Source organism: Podarcis bocagei (genome assembly GCF_964188305.1).
Source record: "Podarcis bocagei genome assembly, chromosome: 10".
In the NCBI taxonomy this organism is placed as follows: domain Eukaryota; kingdom Metazoa; phylum Chordata; class Lepidosauria; order Squamata; family Lacertidae; genus Podarcis; species Podarcis bocagei.
In genome coordinates, this window is record NC_138135.1 from 71,285,395 (window position 1) to 71,305,333 (window position 19,939).

The 19,939-nt window shown below is 39.6% G+C and overlaps 1 protein-coding gene across 7 annotated transcripts in view; it reads left to right on the top strand.

Annotated features, from left to right (window-relative positions):
• Positions 1 to 19,939, top strand: part of SRPK2 (SRSF protein kinase 2) — an 83,214-nt gene that overhangs the window by 17,994 nt on the left and 45,281 nt on the right. For 2 of the 7 annotated variants that reach the window (XM_081211568.1, XM_081211567.1), the window contains exons 1-2: positions 3,081 to 3,275; positions 13,061 to 13,124. The exons of 3 other annotated variants lie outside the window; for them this stretch is intronic. In XM_081211568.1, the coding sequence (XP_081067694.1) occupies positions 3,134 to 3,275; positions 13,061 to 13,124 (206 nt within the window). In that variant the 5' untranslated portion in view covers positions 3,081 to 3,133. Of the gene's footprint in view, positions 1 to 3,079; positions 3,276 to 13,060; positions 13,125 to 19,939 lie in introns of those variants that run through there. 2 more of the 7 variants (XM_081211566.1, XM_081211571.1) reach the window with 2 other exon arrangements.

Genomic DNA, 19,939 nt, shown 5'->3' on the forward strand with positions numbered 1-19,939 from the left:
CAGACAGTGAAGTGACGTATGAGAGAAAATGTCTCCCAGATATGCCAGATGTGGGTTTTAAAGCAGAGGTGGGGAAGCTGTCATTCCCCCCCATGTTGTTGGCCATGCTGGCAGGATTTTACAGATGTTGCATGACATCTAGATAGCCTGGTGGATAGTGCTAGGAAGGAGTCAGTGGTCATGGTGCATTTTAGCACCAATGATGTGGGGAATTATAAAGTCCTGGAAGTGAAATTTTGACTATTAGGAAGGATGTTGAAAGCCAGGACCTTCAATGTGGCTTTCTCTGAAATGCTAGCAATACCATGTGCAGGGCCAGCTAGACAGGCACAGCTGTGTCATCTCAGTATATGGATGAAATGGTGCCAGGAGGAGTGGTTTGGATTTCTTAGAAGCAGGGGAACATTTTGGGACAAGCTAGGTCTGTAGAAAAAGGACAGGTTCTGCTCAAACAGGGTTGGAACTGGAACGTTGATACTGATATTTTTTTTTAAGTTAGAGCAACTATTAAACTGATTGCAGGGGGTAGGCAATGGGAACTAAGGAGCAACCAGTTTAGAACAAATGATCCCCCAAGAATTAGAGGAGAAATGAAAAGTGGAGAGGGGTAAAACTGGGCATGGAGGGTGCAGGAGCACATTGTAGCAATTATACCTTAGGGTAAAACATATGTGCTGAAAATGTTTGGCGAAAGAGGCTGTTTATATAAGCCACAGAGCCAAGACAGGTGAGCTGGAGAGCTTGGTCTTAGAGGAGAGTATATCTATTGTCAACTTAATGGAAACCTAGTGGAATGGAAAGAACTAGTAGGACATTGCTATCTCTGTAAATCCAAAGGCTTTTTCTAAACTGTCAATCATCTTGAGTGACTGTGTCACAATTTTTGGTGTGAACTAGCTGGGCTAGGATGTCCCCTCCCATTTTGCCATCTGAGGTGAAATGGAAATTGCTTCCTCCTGTGCCCCACTGCTGCCACACACTGGCTCTTGCTGAATCCAGCAGGAGCCAGGTGCTCCTCAGAGTGTTGCCACTCACTTGGCTTTTCCTCCCGAGGGTGAGGAAGATGAGCAGCAATGACACACCTGGGAATGCCTCCCTCTCAGTGGCAGAAGCAGTGGAATGGGCAGAGTGCTGCCTCTTACACTTCTGCCACCTGAGCGGGTGCTTCATCCCAATTGTCGTGGGTGGCCTGGTAAGTTAAAATTGGTTTACTTACAAACTCTTTAAAGGTCAGGTTCATGTGCTTTTTTTAAACAGCATTTGGAAAAAGTTACACAGGCAGTAAAACTTGAGAAAAAATTATTGTATATATGAGATGGATGTCTAAATACTTGGGGTTCTGTAGGGTTGCTAAAAGAAAAAAAGTCACTTGTGGCTATAAACAGGACTTTATTAACTTCCTTCTTTGGAAGAAGAAGAAATATCATGTTTCTGGATGGTTGTGTCCATTTGCGTAAAGGTACCCTGATAAGGTAAGACATAATAGCCTTCACAATTGAAAAGGAACCCTACAGCCAACACATCAGTCGAAAGGACAGAGAGAATATAAGAACTTTGGGGTGAAGACCTCTGCAGCACCGCAAGGACCAATGTGAAGCTTCACTATCGCCCCGCTTCATCCCTCTGCTACTAGACTGGCCAGCTAGTTAAGACAGAGCAACCATCTTTGGTAGCTGTATCCCTGCAGAGTGTGTGTGTGGACATGTTGTATGATTGAGAATTTGTGAATAGACGAAATTAAAAAGGCACTTTTGAAAACTGGTGCCATTGCCTTTGTCTCTTTGCCCTCCCTCTCTGGTTCTGGTTTGCATTCTTGACACTACAAGCCACAGTAGCTGAGTTCTACTTCCTCTGTTGGAGGTAGTGTGCCTCTGAATACCAGTTGCTGGGAACTGCAAGTGGGGAAAGCGCTGTTGCACCCAGACCTTGCTTGTGCGAATCGCATAGGCAACTAGCTGGCCACTGTGATAACAGGATGGGCTAGATGGGCCTTTGTTCTGATGGAGCAGGGCTCTTCTTATGGAACCCTAAGCAAGCGAACTTTCCGTGTATAAGACTAGTTCTTTTAAACCAAAAAAATAGGTTTAAAATTGAGGCTCGTCTTATACACGGGTAGTCATGAGGGGTGTTTTCTTAATTTGGAGTCTCCCAAAATAGGGGGTGTATTATACATGGGGGTGTCTTATACACGGAAAAATACGGTGGTCTAGAAGGAATATACTGCAACTTTTGGTTTCAGGTCCCACTATTTATGAGGTAGAAAAGGTCAGTATTCCTTACTACATGTTACACATAGCAAGATGCCATATATCACACATCTTAAAATACAGACATTTCCCAGAACTAATGATAAATGATTGGCAGAGAGAAAGAGAGAAGTCACTGTGAAAAACATAGAGGGAGAAGTGAAGGGTAGGCCAGTCTAGATTTAATGGAAACACACAAGTTTCATTACTGGAACAAATCCAGAGATCCCCACCCCCCAATAAGTATGTTTTAGGAATTTTACTTCTATTATATGAACTTCCTCTTGCATGCTGAGTTCCAGAATTCCTTTTACGCTCTTCTGATCAATAGTAGGAAACAGGCAAGACACCCTATGTTAAAGGTATCATTGCCTTTGACATCAGTGGAGCTTGCTGAATCCATAAAATAATTTTTAAAGAGACCTTCCATAAGGACGTAGCCGAACAATGACAGAGAAATGATATAGAGCTAGACTCACCAATATTAATACAATGCTCCAATTCATACAGAAATCAATAACCTTAGGGTAGCTGTAGTAGATAGGTAGCCGTGTTGGTCTGCCATAGTCAAAATAAAAAAATTCCTTCCAGTAGCACCTTAAAGACCAACTAAGTTAGTTCTTGGTATGAGCTTTCGTGTGTATGCACACGAAAGCTCATACCAAGAACTAACTTAGTTGGTCTTTAAGGTGCTACTTAGGGTAGCTTTAATACATATGCAAAAAGCCTGCATGTGAGGGCCTACATCTTCATAAACTGCCCCCAGCACCTTCTGATGTCACAATATGTCCAGTGAACAAAAGGGTGGTTTGTCAGTTAAGTATTCAGGCAAGGTAGTAAGTTCAGGAAGAATTCACATGGTTACAGAACAGTGAGAGAGAAAATACATGGAAAGAGGGAGGAAGATCGAAGGAAGAAATGGCTGGGGAGAAGGACACCCACAACAATACAGAAGCACGTTGAATCCTCAGAGCCCAGGCATCATGGAAAATTCACAAAACAGCTCTGTATTCCTTGATATGTTCTTAGGTAAAGCTAATTATCATTATCAAAATGTATTTCATCAGCAACAAGGACTCAAACTCTCCCAAGTTCTCCTATAACCTCACTACATATTACGTATGTTTCTCCATCTGGAGATAACCTTGGATGCTGATCTAGTTACTTTTTTTAGCTCTTACAGACATTTAAATACTTTATTCTGTGCTTGTTACTCTTCACTATTGAAAGAATGGTTCATGCATGCACACATTAATCATTTGGGTGGTGAATTATATGTGTAAATGAGCTATCAAAGTTCAGACACGATTATAAATTTGTATAGCCCCATGTTCGCAGCCTTTCGCAAAAACCCACAAGAACCCTGTTGGATCAGACCAAGATTCCACTAGTGTAGCATTCAGTTTCCAACAGTGGAAGGTACTTATGACTACTGATGTAGTTTCACTGTTAGGTGAAGGACACGCTTCTTTGCCCAGACTTTTTGAGCAGGGTGAGGTGTATTGTGCATTTGAATTTCTGTCACTGCTGCTACTTTATGTCTGAATTTTGTTTTATGCTGTTTTAGCTTTACTGTTTAATTGTGGTTTAGATCAGGGGTAGCCAATTGGATGGTTTCCATGTGTTTTGGAGTACGTTTCCTGTAACTCCTGAGCATTAGCTGTGCTGGCTGGGACTGATGGATCTTAGAAGGGCACCTCGTTGGCTACTTTGGTTTACATTGTGTATATTCTGGAACTTGCATGTTAAGGGTAGACCCTCCTCCTATTATTTTTATTTATTTGTGCATTCAATTGCTTTCCCAACCCTTCCTCTTAAAGTAGCTCAGGGGAGCAAGCAGTGAAATAGTCAAACTATACAAATAAAAACAAACAGTAAATCAAACAAAATATATTTTTTTAATGCACCTTAGTGCCATGTTGCATGGAGCTGCATTATAAACAAGGGACTTACAGTGTGGTGTTCCATACATTGGACTTCATGAGCATCATTAGCTTTTGCACCAGCTTGCAAATGCAAGAGGCTGTAATGTGGATCCAGACCTTGAGATCAATGCTTTGTCTTCTATCTTGATTATGTCTATTAGGTACTTTTCCAATTTGAAGGGCAGGGAACAGGAAGTGGTTCCTGGGATGGTGGTGACACTGGGAAAGATGTGAGGGTTCTGAAAGGATCCTAGAGCTCTTCTACCACCTTTCTAAAGCTGGAAAAGTGCTAAGTAGCCTTTGGGAAAGAGGTGAGAGGACTCTGGGACCCTGTCAGAGCCTTGATGCCTCCTTCCCAATGCCACCACCATCCCAGGAACCACTATTTCCTGTTCCCTGCCATGTCTGGGGTTACCAAAAAAAGGCCATGCGAGGTTGGACCACCCTGTTTTATTATATGACATGAACGTGACAGCCTATGTCCCCATAAGTAAACCCTACTTTTTTCATTGTGTTACTCCCAAGTAAGTTTGTTTAGGAATAAAGCCATAGTCTTGGAAACCAATAATAATTTCTCTTGGGTCTTCATTCTGCTTGAAGGAGAAATGAGAACACATAGGGGCTAGGCCAACCAATGTTAATGCAAGCATTGTGTTCTGTCTCTTTTCCCTGCATGCATCACCTGAATTTTATTCTGAAAGAAGCCACAATTCGTTCACATGAGCAGCCTTATCCATATGGCATTGTGCTCTCTACCTATTCATTCTCAGCATAGTCTCCTCCTTAGATTTAATTTTCACAACATTGTTCTTATCACAAACTTTTTTGAATTGTTTTCTGTACCCAAGTGTTTGACTTACCAATAGATCTCAATTTTACTCAAGAGCTCCATAACTAGCATTATTTTCCTCATCCATTTTTAAGGTGCTTCAGGAAGAAAATGAGCATGATTGTGACAGGCTAACCTCTGCTTATTTCTACCTTTGCCAACTCTAAAAACGTGTGGATCTTATCTAATGATAAATGCTTTTAGTAAAAGCAGTCGCTTCTTCATCTATTCCATATTGCTTCAGGATATACCTTTTTGGAAGTTGGAATGCTTCTTTCCAACATGTTATTTTCTTCTTTATTTTTCTGTATCTGTTCCTTAAGTATCAGTGCCCCTTCTCTTCAGATTGTTTTAGCTGAATGTGTTACAGAACCATAAACAGCACCTTACAAAAAATGAGTCACCATCACCTTTTCCTTACGGATAAGTCCTTATTTTCAGATCTTATTGCAGAATTGTTGAAACTGTTAAGCATGTAAGAAACTTCTGGGTGTGATATGTATGAGGTGTATTTAAAAATAAATAAATCATGATCTTGATAATTTGCTAAATGCTTATTTTGAAGTTTTAACTTTCTAATTTCCCCCCAATTCTGTTGGAGTTGTGGACCATTATCTAGCCAAAATTGAATACCCTTAAATTCTAAGCACACTCACCTGGGTTTGAAGCCCATTAAATTGTGGTATTTCCAAGTAAACATAGATCATGGATCATAGAATTGTAGAGTTGGAAGGGATCCCAAGGGTCATGTAGACCAACCCCCTGCAATGCAGGAATTTCAACACAGTCCCCCATCCAATTTGAAACCATGCCAAACGCTGCTTAGCTTTGCAAACATGCTAGCAGTTTTACTGCTCCACCACTAGGGTTATTATGGATGTGATTGTGCTGGTTCTAATTGGAGAGGTGAGGTGAGAATTAAATAGATGAGATTTTAAGGAGTTTTAGGTGAACCATGGAAATTGTTTGCGACTCCAAGCAACTGCTACCTCATATCTAGCTGAACCACCAAAACACTAGCTGCTAATTTTCCTCTGGCATTTTCTTGCTATTAAAAAAAATAGTTTTAATTAAAAAGGGTAGCTAAGATCAGGAAGTCTATAATGAGATGATATAATTATGAACTCAATATACACAGTTTTTTGTGGTTTTTTTTTACTTCTTAGACATTCTGTTTGGGTTAACTATGCATAATCGATTGCTTAAGAGGAATAACAAGGACTATACAAAATGCCCTGTGGGTTTGCTCCAGTTACAGTTTTTGGTCTGCTTACTAGAGAAGCTAAACCAGAGAGGCAGAGGCACGATGCAACCCAAAGCTCTTGGGAGGTGAAGGGCAAATTAGTTTTTCTGCATGGAAAAATGTCTCAAACTTTTATGACATTTCAGTGTTGTATTAAGCCAGCATGTGTTGCCGCTTTTTGTAGTTAATTCAAATGAATAATTTTGTAGGAGCCAGACTTGTAATCCAAACAAACATCTGCTTCCAATAAAACATTGACATTGTCAGATATTTCCTATTTGTTTATCTAAATAGTATTTATTAATTAATTTATTACATTTCTATACTGCCCTTCATCCAAGGAACACAGGGTGGTTTACAATATAAAAACAATAAATACATACCATAGGAATAAACAATGTCTGTACAGTTTTAATTAGCCAAAGCCTGCAAGAATAGGAATGTTTTCTTTCTGGAGGTTGTTTATGTGTTCTTCTTGTAACTTGTTTTTTCTCTCTCCAGAGTGGAGAATAGGAACGTTTTTTTCCTGTTTAATGTTTAATATATATATCTTTAGGTAAAGTACTTACTACTTACTTACTAATGCTGTCAGGAGCTTTCTGTGGCCATTTCCTGTTTGATTTGTGGTCTCATGTATAAACAGAAGCTGCAAAACAGGTCCAGGCATGGTTATCAGTCATTATTTTCTAACAGCCTGCTGGAAATCCTAATTCCACTACAGTATGGCATGCAGCAATAAAATTGGGTAGACCTTATTGTCAGAAGCAAAAGCCAAACCCACAACTTCATATGCAGAGTTTGGTTTGTACCAGAAAATGTACATATATTTTTGTATTTGAATTTTATTAAAAGCTATATAATTACTGTAACAAAAGGCCAGAATGATGACTTTACATTAAAAAAGTGAATCTGCAGTAAAACGTTGCTGTGTAGAATTCTGCTACTCAAGTTTATGTCTGTCAGTATTTCATGTCCACTGAGTGTTTTCAGTGCTCGTTGTGGTGTTTTGGGCAGGGGTTGTACTTCTACAAACCAGGTTTCCTTGTGTCTTCTGATACCTATGCAGAGTTACATTGGAATAAACCCTGTTAAATCAGTGGGACTTTCTTCAGAGTCCATATGCACAGGATCCCGATCAACCTGTTTCTAATTTAAGGGAGCTTGCTGATTAGGAACATAAGACTCATGTTGCTGATTAGACCAGAGACCCTCCAGATGATAATAGACTCCAGTTGCTATCAACCCTAGCCAGCATGGTTGATTCATTCTTGAGAATGATGAGAGCAACAAATCAGAGCCTTAGTCCTACCTTCACAGTAGCCAGCCAGATGTCTATGGGAAGCCCATGAGCAGGACATTTGTATAAAGTAGACCTAATATTTGCAGATAACCTGCAAATAATCTACCATAGTCAATGCTACTGTTCAGAGATTTAGGCTTTTTCCTTGTGGTTGCTTATTTGGGAGCAAGTACCATTAAACAAGACCCTGATGTTGGGAAAGATGGAGGGCAGAAGGAGAAGGGGACGACAGAGGACGAGATGGTTGGATAGAGTTCTTGAAGCTACCAGCATGAGTTTGACCAAACTGCGGGAGGCAGTGGAAGACAGAAATGCCTCGCGTGCTCTGGTCCATGGGGTCACGAAGAGTTGGACACGACTAAACAACAACAACAAACCATTAAACTCATCTGGGTATCCAGTTGTACAATTGAACTGTATGTGAATTAAAAATCTACACCAGATTTGTTATTCAGGAATTATTCAGGACACCAGCTAAGTTGCATGCTATAGCCCTCCTGATAACTTTTTGGCTGTCCCCTGTGCCAGACATGCAGGCAGCTTCTTGTAGTGGGCTGCTCTTCTAAAGAGCATTATGGGTGAGCAACCATATGTGTTCTGTGACACTTCATTCTCAGGGTTTTGCTTCCTGTCGGCCAGTGCTGGGATAAATGGCACAACCTGTCTCCTCAGAGGACCCATCTCAACTCTGAGCATGCTGCAAAACCCTCAGTTATAATATATAACTTATAACATATATGGCTTTGTAGTCTCAGATTATGCTGAAAAAATAGCTTCCATCAGCATTTTGTATAACTATCAACCACTTTCAAACTATTTTCTGCTATTCACTGATATTCCTGTTATCTTAAATAGTACAATTTGTAGATAATTCATAATCTACATTATGTATTCATTTATCTCATTCTCTATTTGGACTCTTAAAAAGCAATCACACTGTATATCAAACCATATAACATGTTTGAGTTCAGTATTTAATGGATTCAAATAATCATTGCAGAAGGTAGTAGCTTGTAAAGTAACAACTTGAGTTCAACCACTGATAGGGTACATAAGACATTGACTTATTTTGGTGTTCCCTTGAATGATAGCTGCAGTTTGAGTTGTTTCAGGAAGTGTGAATTTCTCCCCTACTCTTTAAGATACTTACCACAATGCTTTCTTCTTTTTTATTTTTTAAATGCATCCTAAAACCTTTTCAACCTATCTCTGAAAACTAAGAGAAAGTCAGATATGTTACCAGTCTTTCTTTCTTGGTTCTCCTACTGTTAGATTGTTCTGCCTTGATCTTGAGACTGAAAACTGGTTTTTACATGCATGTTACTACTAGGTAAATAAAATGCCTTTGTAGGTTTCCAGTATACATGTATAATGGGACTAAGGAGCAAGTTACTGTATAGGTATTACTTTTTCTACAGTGTTGCTCTGGGGGTGTTTAGATGATATGATCAGTAATGACCAAGAGTTAGGGATGAGCAATGAGGTTGCCAGGTTTTATGATCCCCCCAAATTGTTCAAGGTTGTTGAAAGAAAAAGAGATTGTGAGGAGGTAAATGGGCAGTAAAATGGCAAATGAGATTCAGTGTAAACAAGAATGAAGGGTTGCACACTGTGTGTGTGTGTGTGTGTGGTGAAGATCCTCACTTCACATATACACTCGTGGTGTCTGAACTGGGGGTGACTTACCAGAAACAGGACCTTGGGGTCATAGTGGATAGCTCAATGTAGTTGGAACAGCTGTGAAAAAGGTGAATTCCATATTAGGGATCATTAAGAAAGTGATTGAAAATAGACCTGCCAATATAATAATGCTGTGATAAAAAATCTATGTTAAGACCACTCTTGGGAATGTCTCATCTCATAAAGGACATTGTAAAGTTGGGCAGAGTTCAGAAAAGGGCAACCTAAATTGTAGTGGAACAAATTTCTTGTGAGTAAAATTGAAAACATTTGGGTTGTTTTCTAATAGAAAAAAGGCAAATAACATGGTAGAGGTGTAAGATTATGCATACTGTGAAGAAAGTGGATAGGGAGATGTGTTTTCTCCCTTTTTCGTAAAACTAGAACCTGAGACCATCCAATAAAGCTTATTTCTGGAAGATTCAGAAGAGGCAAAGTGAAGTATTTCTTCACACAGTACATAGCAAAAGTATGGAATTCATTCCCATAACATGAACTTGGGTCCACTAACCTGGATGGCTTTAAAAGAGGATGAGCCTATCAGACGCTTCTAGTTACGATGGCTATATTCTGTCTCCGCTGTTGGAGGCCTTATGGTGCTAAATGCCAGTTTCTGGGAATCACTAGTGGGGAAAATGCTTTTAAACAGGACCTGCTTATAGTCTTCCCACAAACTTCTGATTGGCTACTGTGAGAACAGAATGCTCGACTAGCTGGGCCCTTGATCTGATCCAATGGGGTCTCCTTATGCTCGTTCCTTTATTAGGTTAGAAATCCACTTTTGATTAGCAGTTCATAGATTAGGGGAGGGCAGACCTCCAGGACCTGCTTTGTGTGGTGTTAAACCCTCAGGAGCCATCAGCTGGGCTGAGGCACAAAATAAATTTCGGAAAGAGAATAATAATCGATAATTTCGGAAAGAGAATCCATGGTTTCTTGACTGCTGGGATAGCTCAATCCGTATAGAATGAGACTCTTAATCTCAGGGTCGTGGTTTATGTATATGCATTGTAGGGGTTTGGACTAGATGATTCTCATGGTCCCTTCGAATTCTATGATTCTATTTTTAGTTGCCCTTGAGGAATAAAATTCAAAATGTAAAGGGTAGTTTCCTGTCTTTTACTGAATGGAATAAATTATTATTACCTCTTTATTTCTCCCTCATTTCTCCTTCTTAAATATTTCTGAGCTGACAGAATTCCTGCCCCCCTCACGTTGGATCAGCAGACTTCGTTCATTCAACTTTTGCTTGAGTGGATTGAAGCTAAACCCATATGTGTAGCTTTTCTATTAGTGTTTTCCAGCTGTCTATCATTTTAAATGTAGCACTTGAAAGTGAACACAGTAGAGTGGTACCTTGGTTTAAGAGCAGTTTAGTTTATGAACTACTTGGATTAAGAATGCTTCAAACCCGGAAAGTGTTTTGGTTTGTGAACTTTGCCTTGGAATAAGAACATGTTTCGCTTCCTGTTGAGTGTGTTCCATTTGTAAATTGAGTCCCCCGCTGCTATGGGAAAGCACGCCTCGGTTTAAGAACACTTTGGTTTAAGAACGGACTTCCAGAACGGATTAAGTTCGTAAACCAAGGTACCACTGTTCTCACAATGAGGGTTGATAACTGTTGAGTTGAACAATGCTTTTTGCTGAATCTTCGGAACAGTACTTCTTTGAATGTAATCTAAAATGTCTTTGAACTTTTGCACGTCAACAATTAGTTGGTGCCTACTAGATTTCTTAAATTTTCTTTAGAACTGTTGCTACCTAGTCATTTATTCCCCATCTTTGGTCCAAACTGAATCTTACCTTAAACAGATAGGTTACTGTATGAATGTTTTTAACTTTTAGAAAAGGGGCTGTGGGGGGAATCAGGAGTGGCTTGAAAACTCCGATCCTAATAGATTCCCCCGCCCCGTGGGAGGGATGATGCCAGTGGCACCAGTAGCGTTCCCTCCTAGGAGAAGTAACTTCAGGGTTGCAGAGGGGTGTGTGTGTGTGGTTATTTGTTGGGACTACCACACAGGAGAAAATAATGGACCCCGAGCCCTAGAGTCCTAATCCCAATTGTCCTCCCTCGGGCTTCCATTTTAAAAGTAAAAAAGAATTGTGCCATGTCAAACTTATGTGCTTAACATAGGCCACAATCATACCATGCATTTAAAGCTCTTTAAACAGTCATGGGTTTCCCCAAAGAATTCTGGGAGCTGTAGTTTAAGTGTGCATAGAGCTGTTAAAGGTAAAAGTAAAGGGACCCCTGACCACTAGGTCTAGTTATGGACAACTTTGGGGTTGCGGCGCTCATCTCGCTTTACTGGCTGAGGGAGCTGGCGTACAGCTTCTGGGTCATGTGGCCAGCATGACTAAGCCGCTTCTGGCGAACCAGAGCAGCGCACAGAAACGCCGTTTACCTTCCCGCCAGAGCGGTACCTATTTATCTACTTGCACTTTGACGTGCCTTTGAACTGCTAGGTTGGTAGGAGCAGGGACCGAGCAACGGAAGCTCACGCCTTCACGGGGATTTGAACCGCTGACCTTCTCATCGGCAAGCTGTAGGCTCTTTGGTTTAACCCACAGTGCCACCCGCATCCTCTTAGAGCTGTTAGGAGACCCCTATTCCCCTCACAGAGGGTCCTAGAGGGGTTTAATAAACAATCTCTCTTTGCAAGGAACTTTGGGAATCACAGCTCTGTAAGGTAAATAATGGTCTCTTAACAGCTATCACCCCAGTTACAAAATACAACTCCCAGAATTATTTGGGAGAGGCCATGACTGTTCAAAGGGGTATCACTTCCAATAAATGTATGGTCTCAATGTGGCCATAGTTGGCACTAAGACTGGTTCTCTTCCTCGCTGAAATTCATTTTTAGTTGTTATTTTTCTAGGTATCTAGCATATTGAGATGTTGCTGAATGTTTCAGTATGTTTTGCAGGAAACCTGTTAACATTTGAAGCATATTTCATACATATTAAGTGTGTAGTTCAATGCTGCAATTTTCATACAGTTGACATAAAAACTAATGAGAAACCGCTTAGAAAATAGAACATTTGAAAACATTAAAAAAATGTATAAGCTTTGATTTTGACATGGAAATCACAGATGGTATGGCAGTTCCCTTCCCCCACCCTTCCCAGAAAAGAGAGTAAAATTGATTATCCTTTTAACATCTAGTTGGTGTTCTCAGACAATTTCAGCATGGGGAAATATAATATGCCAGCCCATGTCTGAGGGTGTTGCTGTTGGTTGAGAGCATTAGAAGGGGGACGCTTCAGATGGGAGAAAATATTTCTTTTTACTTTCATGATTTGGTGCCCTATGAATCTGGAAATGCAGGTTATTGAATACTGCTCATATTTCCAATCCATATATTAACATGTAAACACCTTCCTTGTGACAGCGATTCAGTCCCCCTCCCCCAACCTGGAATCTCTTGAAGCGGTGGCATATTTCAACAAAAAGATTTCTTGCTGTCTCGCTGTGTATCTCAATAAACCATTTGTTGGATTTTCCGTAGTAGCTGGTATGTGCCTCTGCATGCAGTCTGTTCTCAGAATCATCTGGTAAATGTCTGTTCAACCTCAAAAGAGGAAACACCCCTCTGTGTAAAAGAAATGGTACTTCCTGCTTTCATAAACAGTCATGTGCATAGTTTAGCAAGGCCTGATGCCTCTGGAGCTTTTTCTTTTATAGCACCATAGAATCTGCCTCTGCAGAAGTACAGTGAATCTTGTGGCTTCATTTGGAACAAAGGGGATTATTAGGGGGAAAGATCTCTCTCGAATAAGGCATTGGAAAACAAGGGCAGGCAGTCTTTGGTTGTGAATATTTTCTGATTTTTCCAGAAATCAAGCAGAAGATTGAGCTGCTGATGTCAGTTAACTCTGAGAAGTCGTCCTCTTCAGAAAGGTACAGCTACATCTCCTGCATGAACAATTAATGGTGTAGTAATGCTAAGACGCAGTATAGGGTATTTTTCCTGTCCAGTGTGCCAATTGTGTTGATGTATTGCATGCTTGCCATTGTAATCTATTAACTGAATCTGTTGCTGGTTAAGCTTTGCGACAGTGGCAAATGCTTATTATTTCATGTTTTTTTTTAAAAAATGAGGGCTAATCTGTGCAGCATGCAAATCCATAATACATCGTCTGGTACATACGTGTTTATACTGTTGCTGCAGTGTGTGTGTGTGTGTGTGTGTGTGTGTGTGTTTCCGTGTGTGTTTCCATCCATGAAAGCATCTTGATTCTTAAATCTAGATTGAGAGATGTTACACACACACACACACACACACACACACACACACACGTACATACATACATACATACATACACATGCATATATCAGATAATGTCACTTAAAATAGGATTGTACTTGAATTTAGGCTAGGAGAAAATAAATTCTGTTAAAAGCAGTATGTTAGGTTGAAAGGGAGTGTCCTTTGCTAAAAGCTTAGGAATTGCAAACCTATGAATTAGTCACATTCCGTGTGAGAGATGTGATGCTGCTTCAAGTCTGTGCTAGGAAATGGAGCAGTCACTGCATGCAGTAATGGTTCATGCCTGCAGGTAAGGACAAAATGACTCAGAAGTGTTTTTAGAACAATCATTTTGTCTGTCAATCTGCTTCTAATATCCATTAGTAATTTAATTTTGCATTATTTATGTAACCTTTTGGTTTTCTTGGTATGTAGCCGGGGTATCAAACCTGTTCAACCATCTTTGCTGTAAGATTAATTTTTGACGCTAGAATGTATACTAAATAAATTATGTTTCATATGTAGCAACACTAGTTCTGTTACTAAACCTACATTAATCTTTCCATCTCAGATCTATATTGTGATATCCAATTCTTTTATAGGAGACGATGGCATAATTACTGATTCAGTAAACCTAAATTCTGATTTTATGTTGAATATTCATCAAAATGGGCATAAGAGAGCACAGTTCCAATGCAGTAGATGTATCTCAGCTAATCAGGAGGATATAGGGCATATAATTAAAACAGAGCCTCTACTGTATGCTTTGTATAGCTTTACAATAATAGGCATTTAATTGGATTTGTAAATTTTAAAAGGGAGAGCAAGCTACTGTAATCAACCAGGATTGCTTTAATTTTATCATAGAGATGCAAGATATTCTCAGCAAAGAAAAATGCATAAAATGGTGTGTGGGGTGGAGTAGGGGATCAAGGAAGGCACATTTTCATTTTGGTGATTTTTTTTTTTAAAGGTGTATTTTCAGAATTGAGAAATGTAATGAAAGGGTTTAGTCGTTTTGCTGTAGAAATAGAAACTCGGAATTAAAATGCTAATTGGGTTGTGTTCAGTTTTTCCATCCCTAACCTGGTTCTATATGAGCTATAAATGTTATGCCAATAAAATGGAGGTGATGACGTTAGGGAAGAGGATGGAGATGAAAATAGCACAGGCAAAGAATGCCAACTCTGATTTTAGGTTTTCTCTTAAAAAGAATGGCACTAATACTGGGGTGAAACCAATGAGAACATTGTTGTGTTTGATATTTATGTGTGTGTGTATATATATATATATATATATATATATATATATATATATATACACACACATACATATACATAATGAAGGAGCTGATAGCTCATGCTGTTCAGAAATACATTTTAACTGTGAGATGAAACTGGCATCTAATTGGAATTAATCTTTTTCCTTAATTCATAAATGCACATAATAAGATAGGGAGGAAGTAAATTTAAGGGCAGACACTGTGCTAATGGACCATGAGAAATGTCCTTGATTGGCAAGGAAAGCAACAGCATATATCATAATATGAATATAAATGAATGTACAGTATAGATATATTTTTACAAACTGTAAATTTTAAAAACCACATTGTGGATTAGCACATGGTCAGACAGGAAGTCCTAGATATTTTAGCCTTTTGATATAATTTCATAGACATGTACTTTATAAAAACCACGGAACTGCAGAAGTATGTCTTTCTTGCATTGCTCCCAATGTAGGGAGAGTTAGTTACACCTAAACGAGACCAACTTTTTCTAGATTGGTCCTGTGTAAGTTAAAAATGTATTTTTTATGTTACTGACTACAGGAGATAATAGTATTTCAGAATCTCTGTGTCATTTTTTAAATCAATTACTTAGGAAATGTAGATTAGTATTATTATTACTATTATTTATTTATTTTGCTAGCAGGTAGGAAATCTAAAGTTTGGGATTAGTGTAAAGCGAACATAAGCCCTGAAAGCTGCAAACTCAAATGAAGGTGTGTGGAGACTCTGTCCAAACTGCCAACATCAATAAGGATAATATTTGTGGTCTGTGTGTCAGAACTCACATGGAAAACCCTGCTCCTGCACTGAACATCTTCAGAGCATTCCAGAGCGTGGTTGAGGAACCTGTGGCCCTCTAGACCAGGGTGGTCCAGTGAGCAGCCATGGAGACCTTTTTAGCTGGTCCTCGACAGCATTTTATGCCCCCTGCCAAGCCCTCATTTTGGCTACCCAAAGATAGATATGTGAGCCACTGGGGTTTAGGAAGGCAGTGTGAGGGTCATGACAGGGTCCTAGAGTCCCTCCAACTCCTTTCCAAAGCCTAGTTACCGCTTTCCCAGCTTTGGGAAGGATGTGGGAGGGCTCCAGAATGCTGCCAGAGTCTCAGTTCTCCTTTCAAAGGCCAGTTATTTGGCTTTTGGAAGGCAGCACAAAAGCTGGGTGTGTGTGCGTCAAATTTTGGCCTTCCCCGTGCCTGCATGACAAGGCAGTGTATGACGCACAGGTTCCATGTTGAAGTACTCTTGCGACCCACTTAGTATGAAAAATTGGATGCCCTGCTCTAGATATTGTTGGACTTAACATCTGCCTTCATCCATAACCATGGATCATGGTGTCTTCAGGGCTGCAGGTCCCTCACCCTTGTTCTAGACCTAGAGCTAAAGATCTTTGACTTATGCACATTCACGACTATTGGACAATGTGTGAAAACCCGTTCATGCTGTTCACACTGCTAGTTTGTGCATACTCTCCATTCTTTCATGTGAATGCTTGCAGTCATTGGTGTTGTTCACACATTTATTTAAACTCTCATGAATTGGAACAGTATACAGATGTCTGATCATACAGTGATGGGGTTTTCCAGAAGTGCCTTTGATTTCCTAAATCAGTTGTGTTTTAGGCTCTGATTTAGCATGTTTCGCTTATATTTAGTAAACAAAATGTTAAAATACACCACGTTAATTTTACATGCTGTATAAATATCTCAAAGGTTTTTCTAATAGCTGACATTGAACTGATATTTTTCATTTGGATTTTTTTAAAAAAAATAAAGCACATATAGGCCCAATTCACATATCTTGTTAAAATTGTGTCCATACTGCTATTCCCAAGTGGGTGGAAACCTACAAACCAGTGCTTGTGGTTCATTTATCTCCGAATTAACTATGAGAAGAAGTTGCATTTGATAGTTCACATGTGTGAAACCAACACTCTGGTTTTCTCTGCACTCTGGGAAAAGATATGCTTGCTTGTTCACAGTAAGCCAGAGTTTGACTTACCTGTGCTGTGCAAATCGGGCCCTGATGTGATTTATTTTGAACAAATTGATACTATCTTAATTGGAATATTTGGTAATAGTTCAAGAAATGCAGATAAATAGCATACACATCTCAAACACATTCTAATTTTTAACAACAACGAGAACATGAATTTTAGCGTGTACCCAAAGCGGTAATGTAAATGCATGCTTCATAGGGATAGTCACCTGAAATTGCCTGGTTTTACTGGGATTGTGTCCATTATGTTACCTTTATAAAACAACACATTTTTTAGAAATGGATTTTTTTTCTGTGGAATATAGTGTTGGGAAAATTTCCATCTTGAAAAATGTTCTGCCCAATATCACTGCACACATGGTTGCCACTTTGCAAGCTTTCACATTTAGGCTGCGTTTCTATGCGTACTTTCCTTGAATTAAACTCCATGAAACACACTTGGATTTTCTTCTGAGTGAACATGCATAGGATTATGCTATTAGTTATGCCGTAATAGGAAAGGGACCTAGTAGAGTAATGATAAGAAGAGCATTGGATTTGGAAGGCTTCAAATTTGTTAGAGTTGAAGATTGTAGTGCTGGAAAGCAACTAATCCATGTCATCCAAAATGTTGATAAACACTCTGACAGCACCTATGTTCCTAGAGAAAATGACTCATCAGGATTGGCTCTCTAAGAGTCCCTTCTCCATCTATCTATTTTTTTTTTTTGAAAGCCATGTTTACACTTACACTCTAGTGTTTAACTTGCATGATACTCTTTGCTCTTTGCTTCATTTGATCATGCTATATTCTGGTTTTAAAACTGGGCTTGATCTGTTTGTCAATAATGGGTTTTGCTTCCTTGTTTTGCATCAGCTTTTTGTTTGGTTGATAGACTTAGTGAAATGAATTATATATTTTTTAAAAAAATTGAAAATACAGACCTTTGGACTCTTGCCTGCCAGCCATTCTATAAAAGGTGTCCACAAAAGATGATTAATACCTTAGCGAGAATTGATTTAGTTGAGATTCCTGCATTGCATGGGGTTGGGATAGATGACCCTTGGGGACCCTTCTATGATTATATGAAATAGAGGATGAATGCTTCAGATAATGGGGTGGGTGGGTGTCCAATACAGTGGTGCCTCGCAAGACGAAATTAATTCGTTCCGCGAGTTTTTTCGTCTAGCGAATGTTTTGTCTTGCGAAGCACGAAATCCCATAGGAATGCATTGAAATTCAATTAATGCGTTCCTATGGTCAAAAAAAAGTCCAAACAAAGCCAAATTTGGTACAACAAGAGTTTATTAAGTGCTCTTTAAAGTCACACATACTGTAAAGAGCATTTCAAAAACTGAAGGAACAATAAATTAAGTTTCTAAACATGACAGAAAAACATTTAAAAATCAACAAAGTGTACAGTACATTTTCTAAGACTCTGGGGGACAACTCGAAGAAGGTTCCTCTTCCACTATTTGCTTCTTGCTGAAGAACCCCCTCCTCAACTGTTCCCCAAGCCACCCACCACACAGAAATTCAAATCCAGATTTTTTTTAAAAAAACAGCAGAGTGGCCCAATGGTCACAGAAAATCATAAAAATGTAGAAAAAAAACCACACAAGCTTCCAGATTCTTGCAAACCCCTCCCCAACACCAAGTCCTTGAATTCCAAACACCCCAACCCAAAATCCAAAAACCCCAAAAAAAGTTTTAAAAGTTTTAACTTACCAAATGGCTGCAAAAGAAGTTTTGGAAAAGCTTCAAAAATCACCAAAGTCTTCAAAAACCTCAAAAAAGGCTACCACACCGCGTTCTATGAGTTGATCCTTGAAGTCAAGTTGCAACTGTATTAACGGTGTCAAGAAAAAGGAAACAAACTTGCAAGACGTTTTCGTTTTTCGTCTTGCGAAGCAAGCCCATAGGGAAATTCGTCTTGCGAAGCAGCTCAAAAAACGCAAAACCTTTCGTCTAGCGAGTTTTGTCTTGCGAGGCATTCGTCTTGCGGGGCACCACTGTATGTTTCTGTATTTGGGATTATTGTGGTGGAGTTTTCTTTTGGCATTTCTGTTGGAAGTTAGTAGTAAATTATCCCTGCAAATAAGTACAGACATCCCAGCTCCCCCAAAACTTTACCAGTTGGCATTCATGCATGTACCTAAATATGGCAAGACACCTTGAGCAGTGATCTGGAAAACGCTTGCAGTTACTCACTCGCCCCCAGGGAGTAGCACAGCTAGAAGCAGCCTTAATGTCGTCCTCTCTGTGCAAATAGATTATGATGTTGGCTCCCTGAAGAATGCACCCATCGTAGATCTGCCTCCTCCAAACATAGGGAAGAGGATTTCTGGCTGTTAATGTGGCTTGTTGCTTTCCCAGGGCGGGTAAGAGTGAAGCAGCGTGGTGTAGTGCTTTGAGTGGGAAAGAGTTATGTACAATACCGTGAGCTCATTGGAGGAAAGGTAGAATATAAATGTAATTGACTGACTGACTGCCCTGGGAGAAAACATCTAAGTAGCATGCAACTTCCTCTTCCTGATATTGCTACCACCCACCCTCTTACTGTTGCTGGGACCATTGCCTGCCTCTGCATTGCTGTTACTTCCCCCACTGTTTCTTATCAGAAAAGTATGATAAAATGGCAAGGGATGGATGATGGCTGCAGCAGGAGGCTGTGGAGTTGTAGAGAAAGGAGAGTATGAAGAACAGGGAATGTGAATGCACCAAGGGAGCATTCATTTTGTTTTCCCATCCCAAGTTATTCAGAATTCCAAATTATTGCTGAATCAAACATAAAAATAGTCTGAGTAGGGATTTGCACCTGGATCTCCCAGATAAAAAAACAAATAGGGACCACTACACTATCCTGGGTCACAGAGTGCTTTAATGTTGTGCTACAAAACTAATTGGTGGTTCAGACCTGAAAAAAAATACTCAGACCAGTACTCAAAATGCGCAAAAAGGTAGGGATTTCATGGTGCAGGACGGGCTATAACTACATATAAATGAATAATAATAAAAAGGAGTGTGAGAGAGTACTTTTTCTCTGCTATATACATTTACTTACTGTCAGTGTTCCCTATATGTTCCATATTTTCCCCCATTGGAAGTAATTGATCTTTCAGAGCAAATGAGATGCTTGCTTTCCTTGCTGCTTCTACAACTCAAGTGATTGCCCCATCTTGGGGCTCAAGTTAAGAAAGA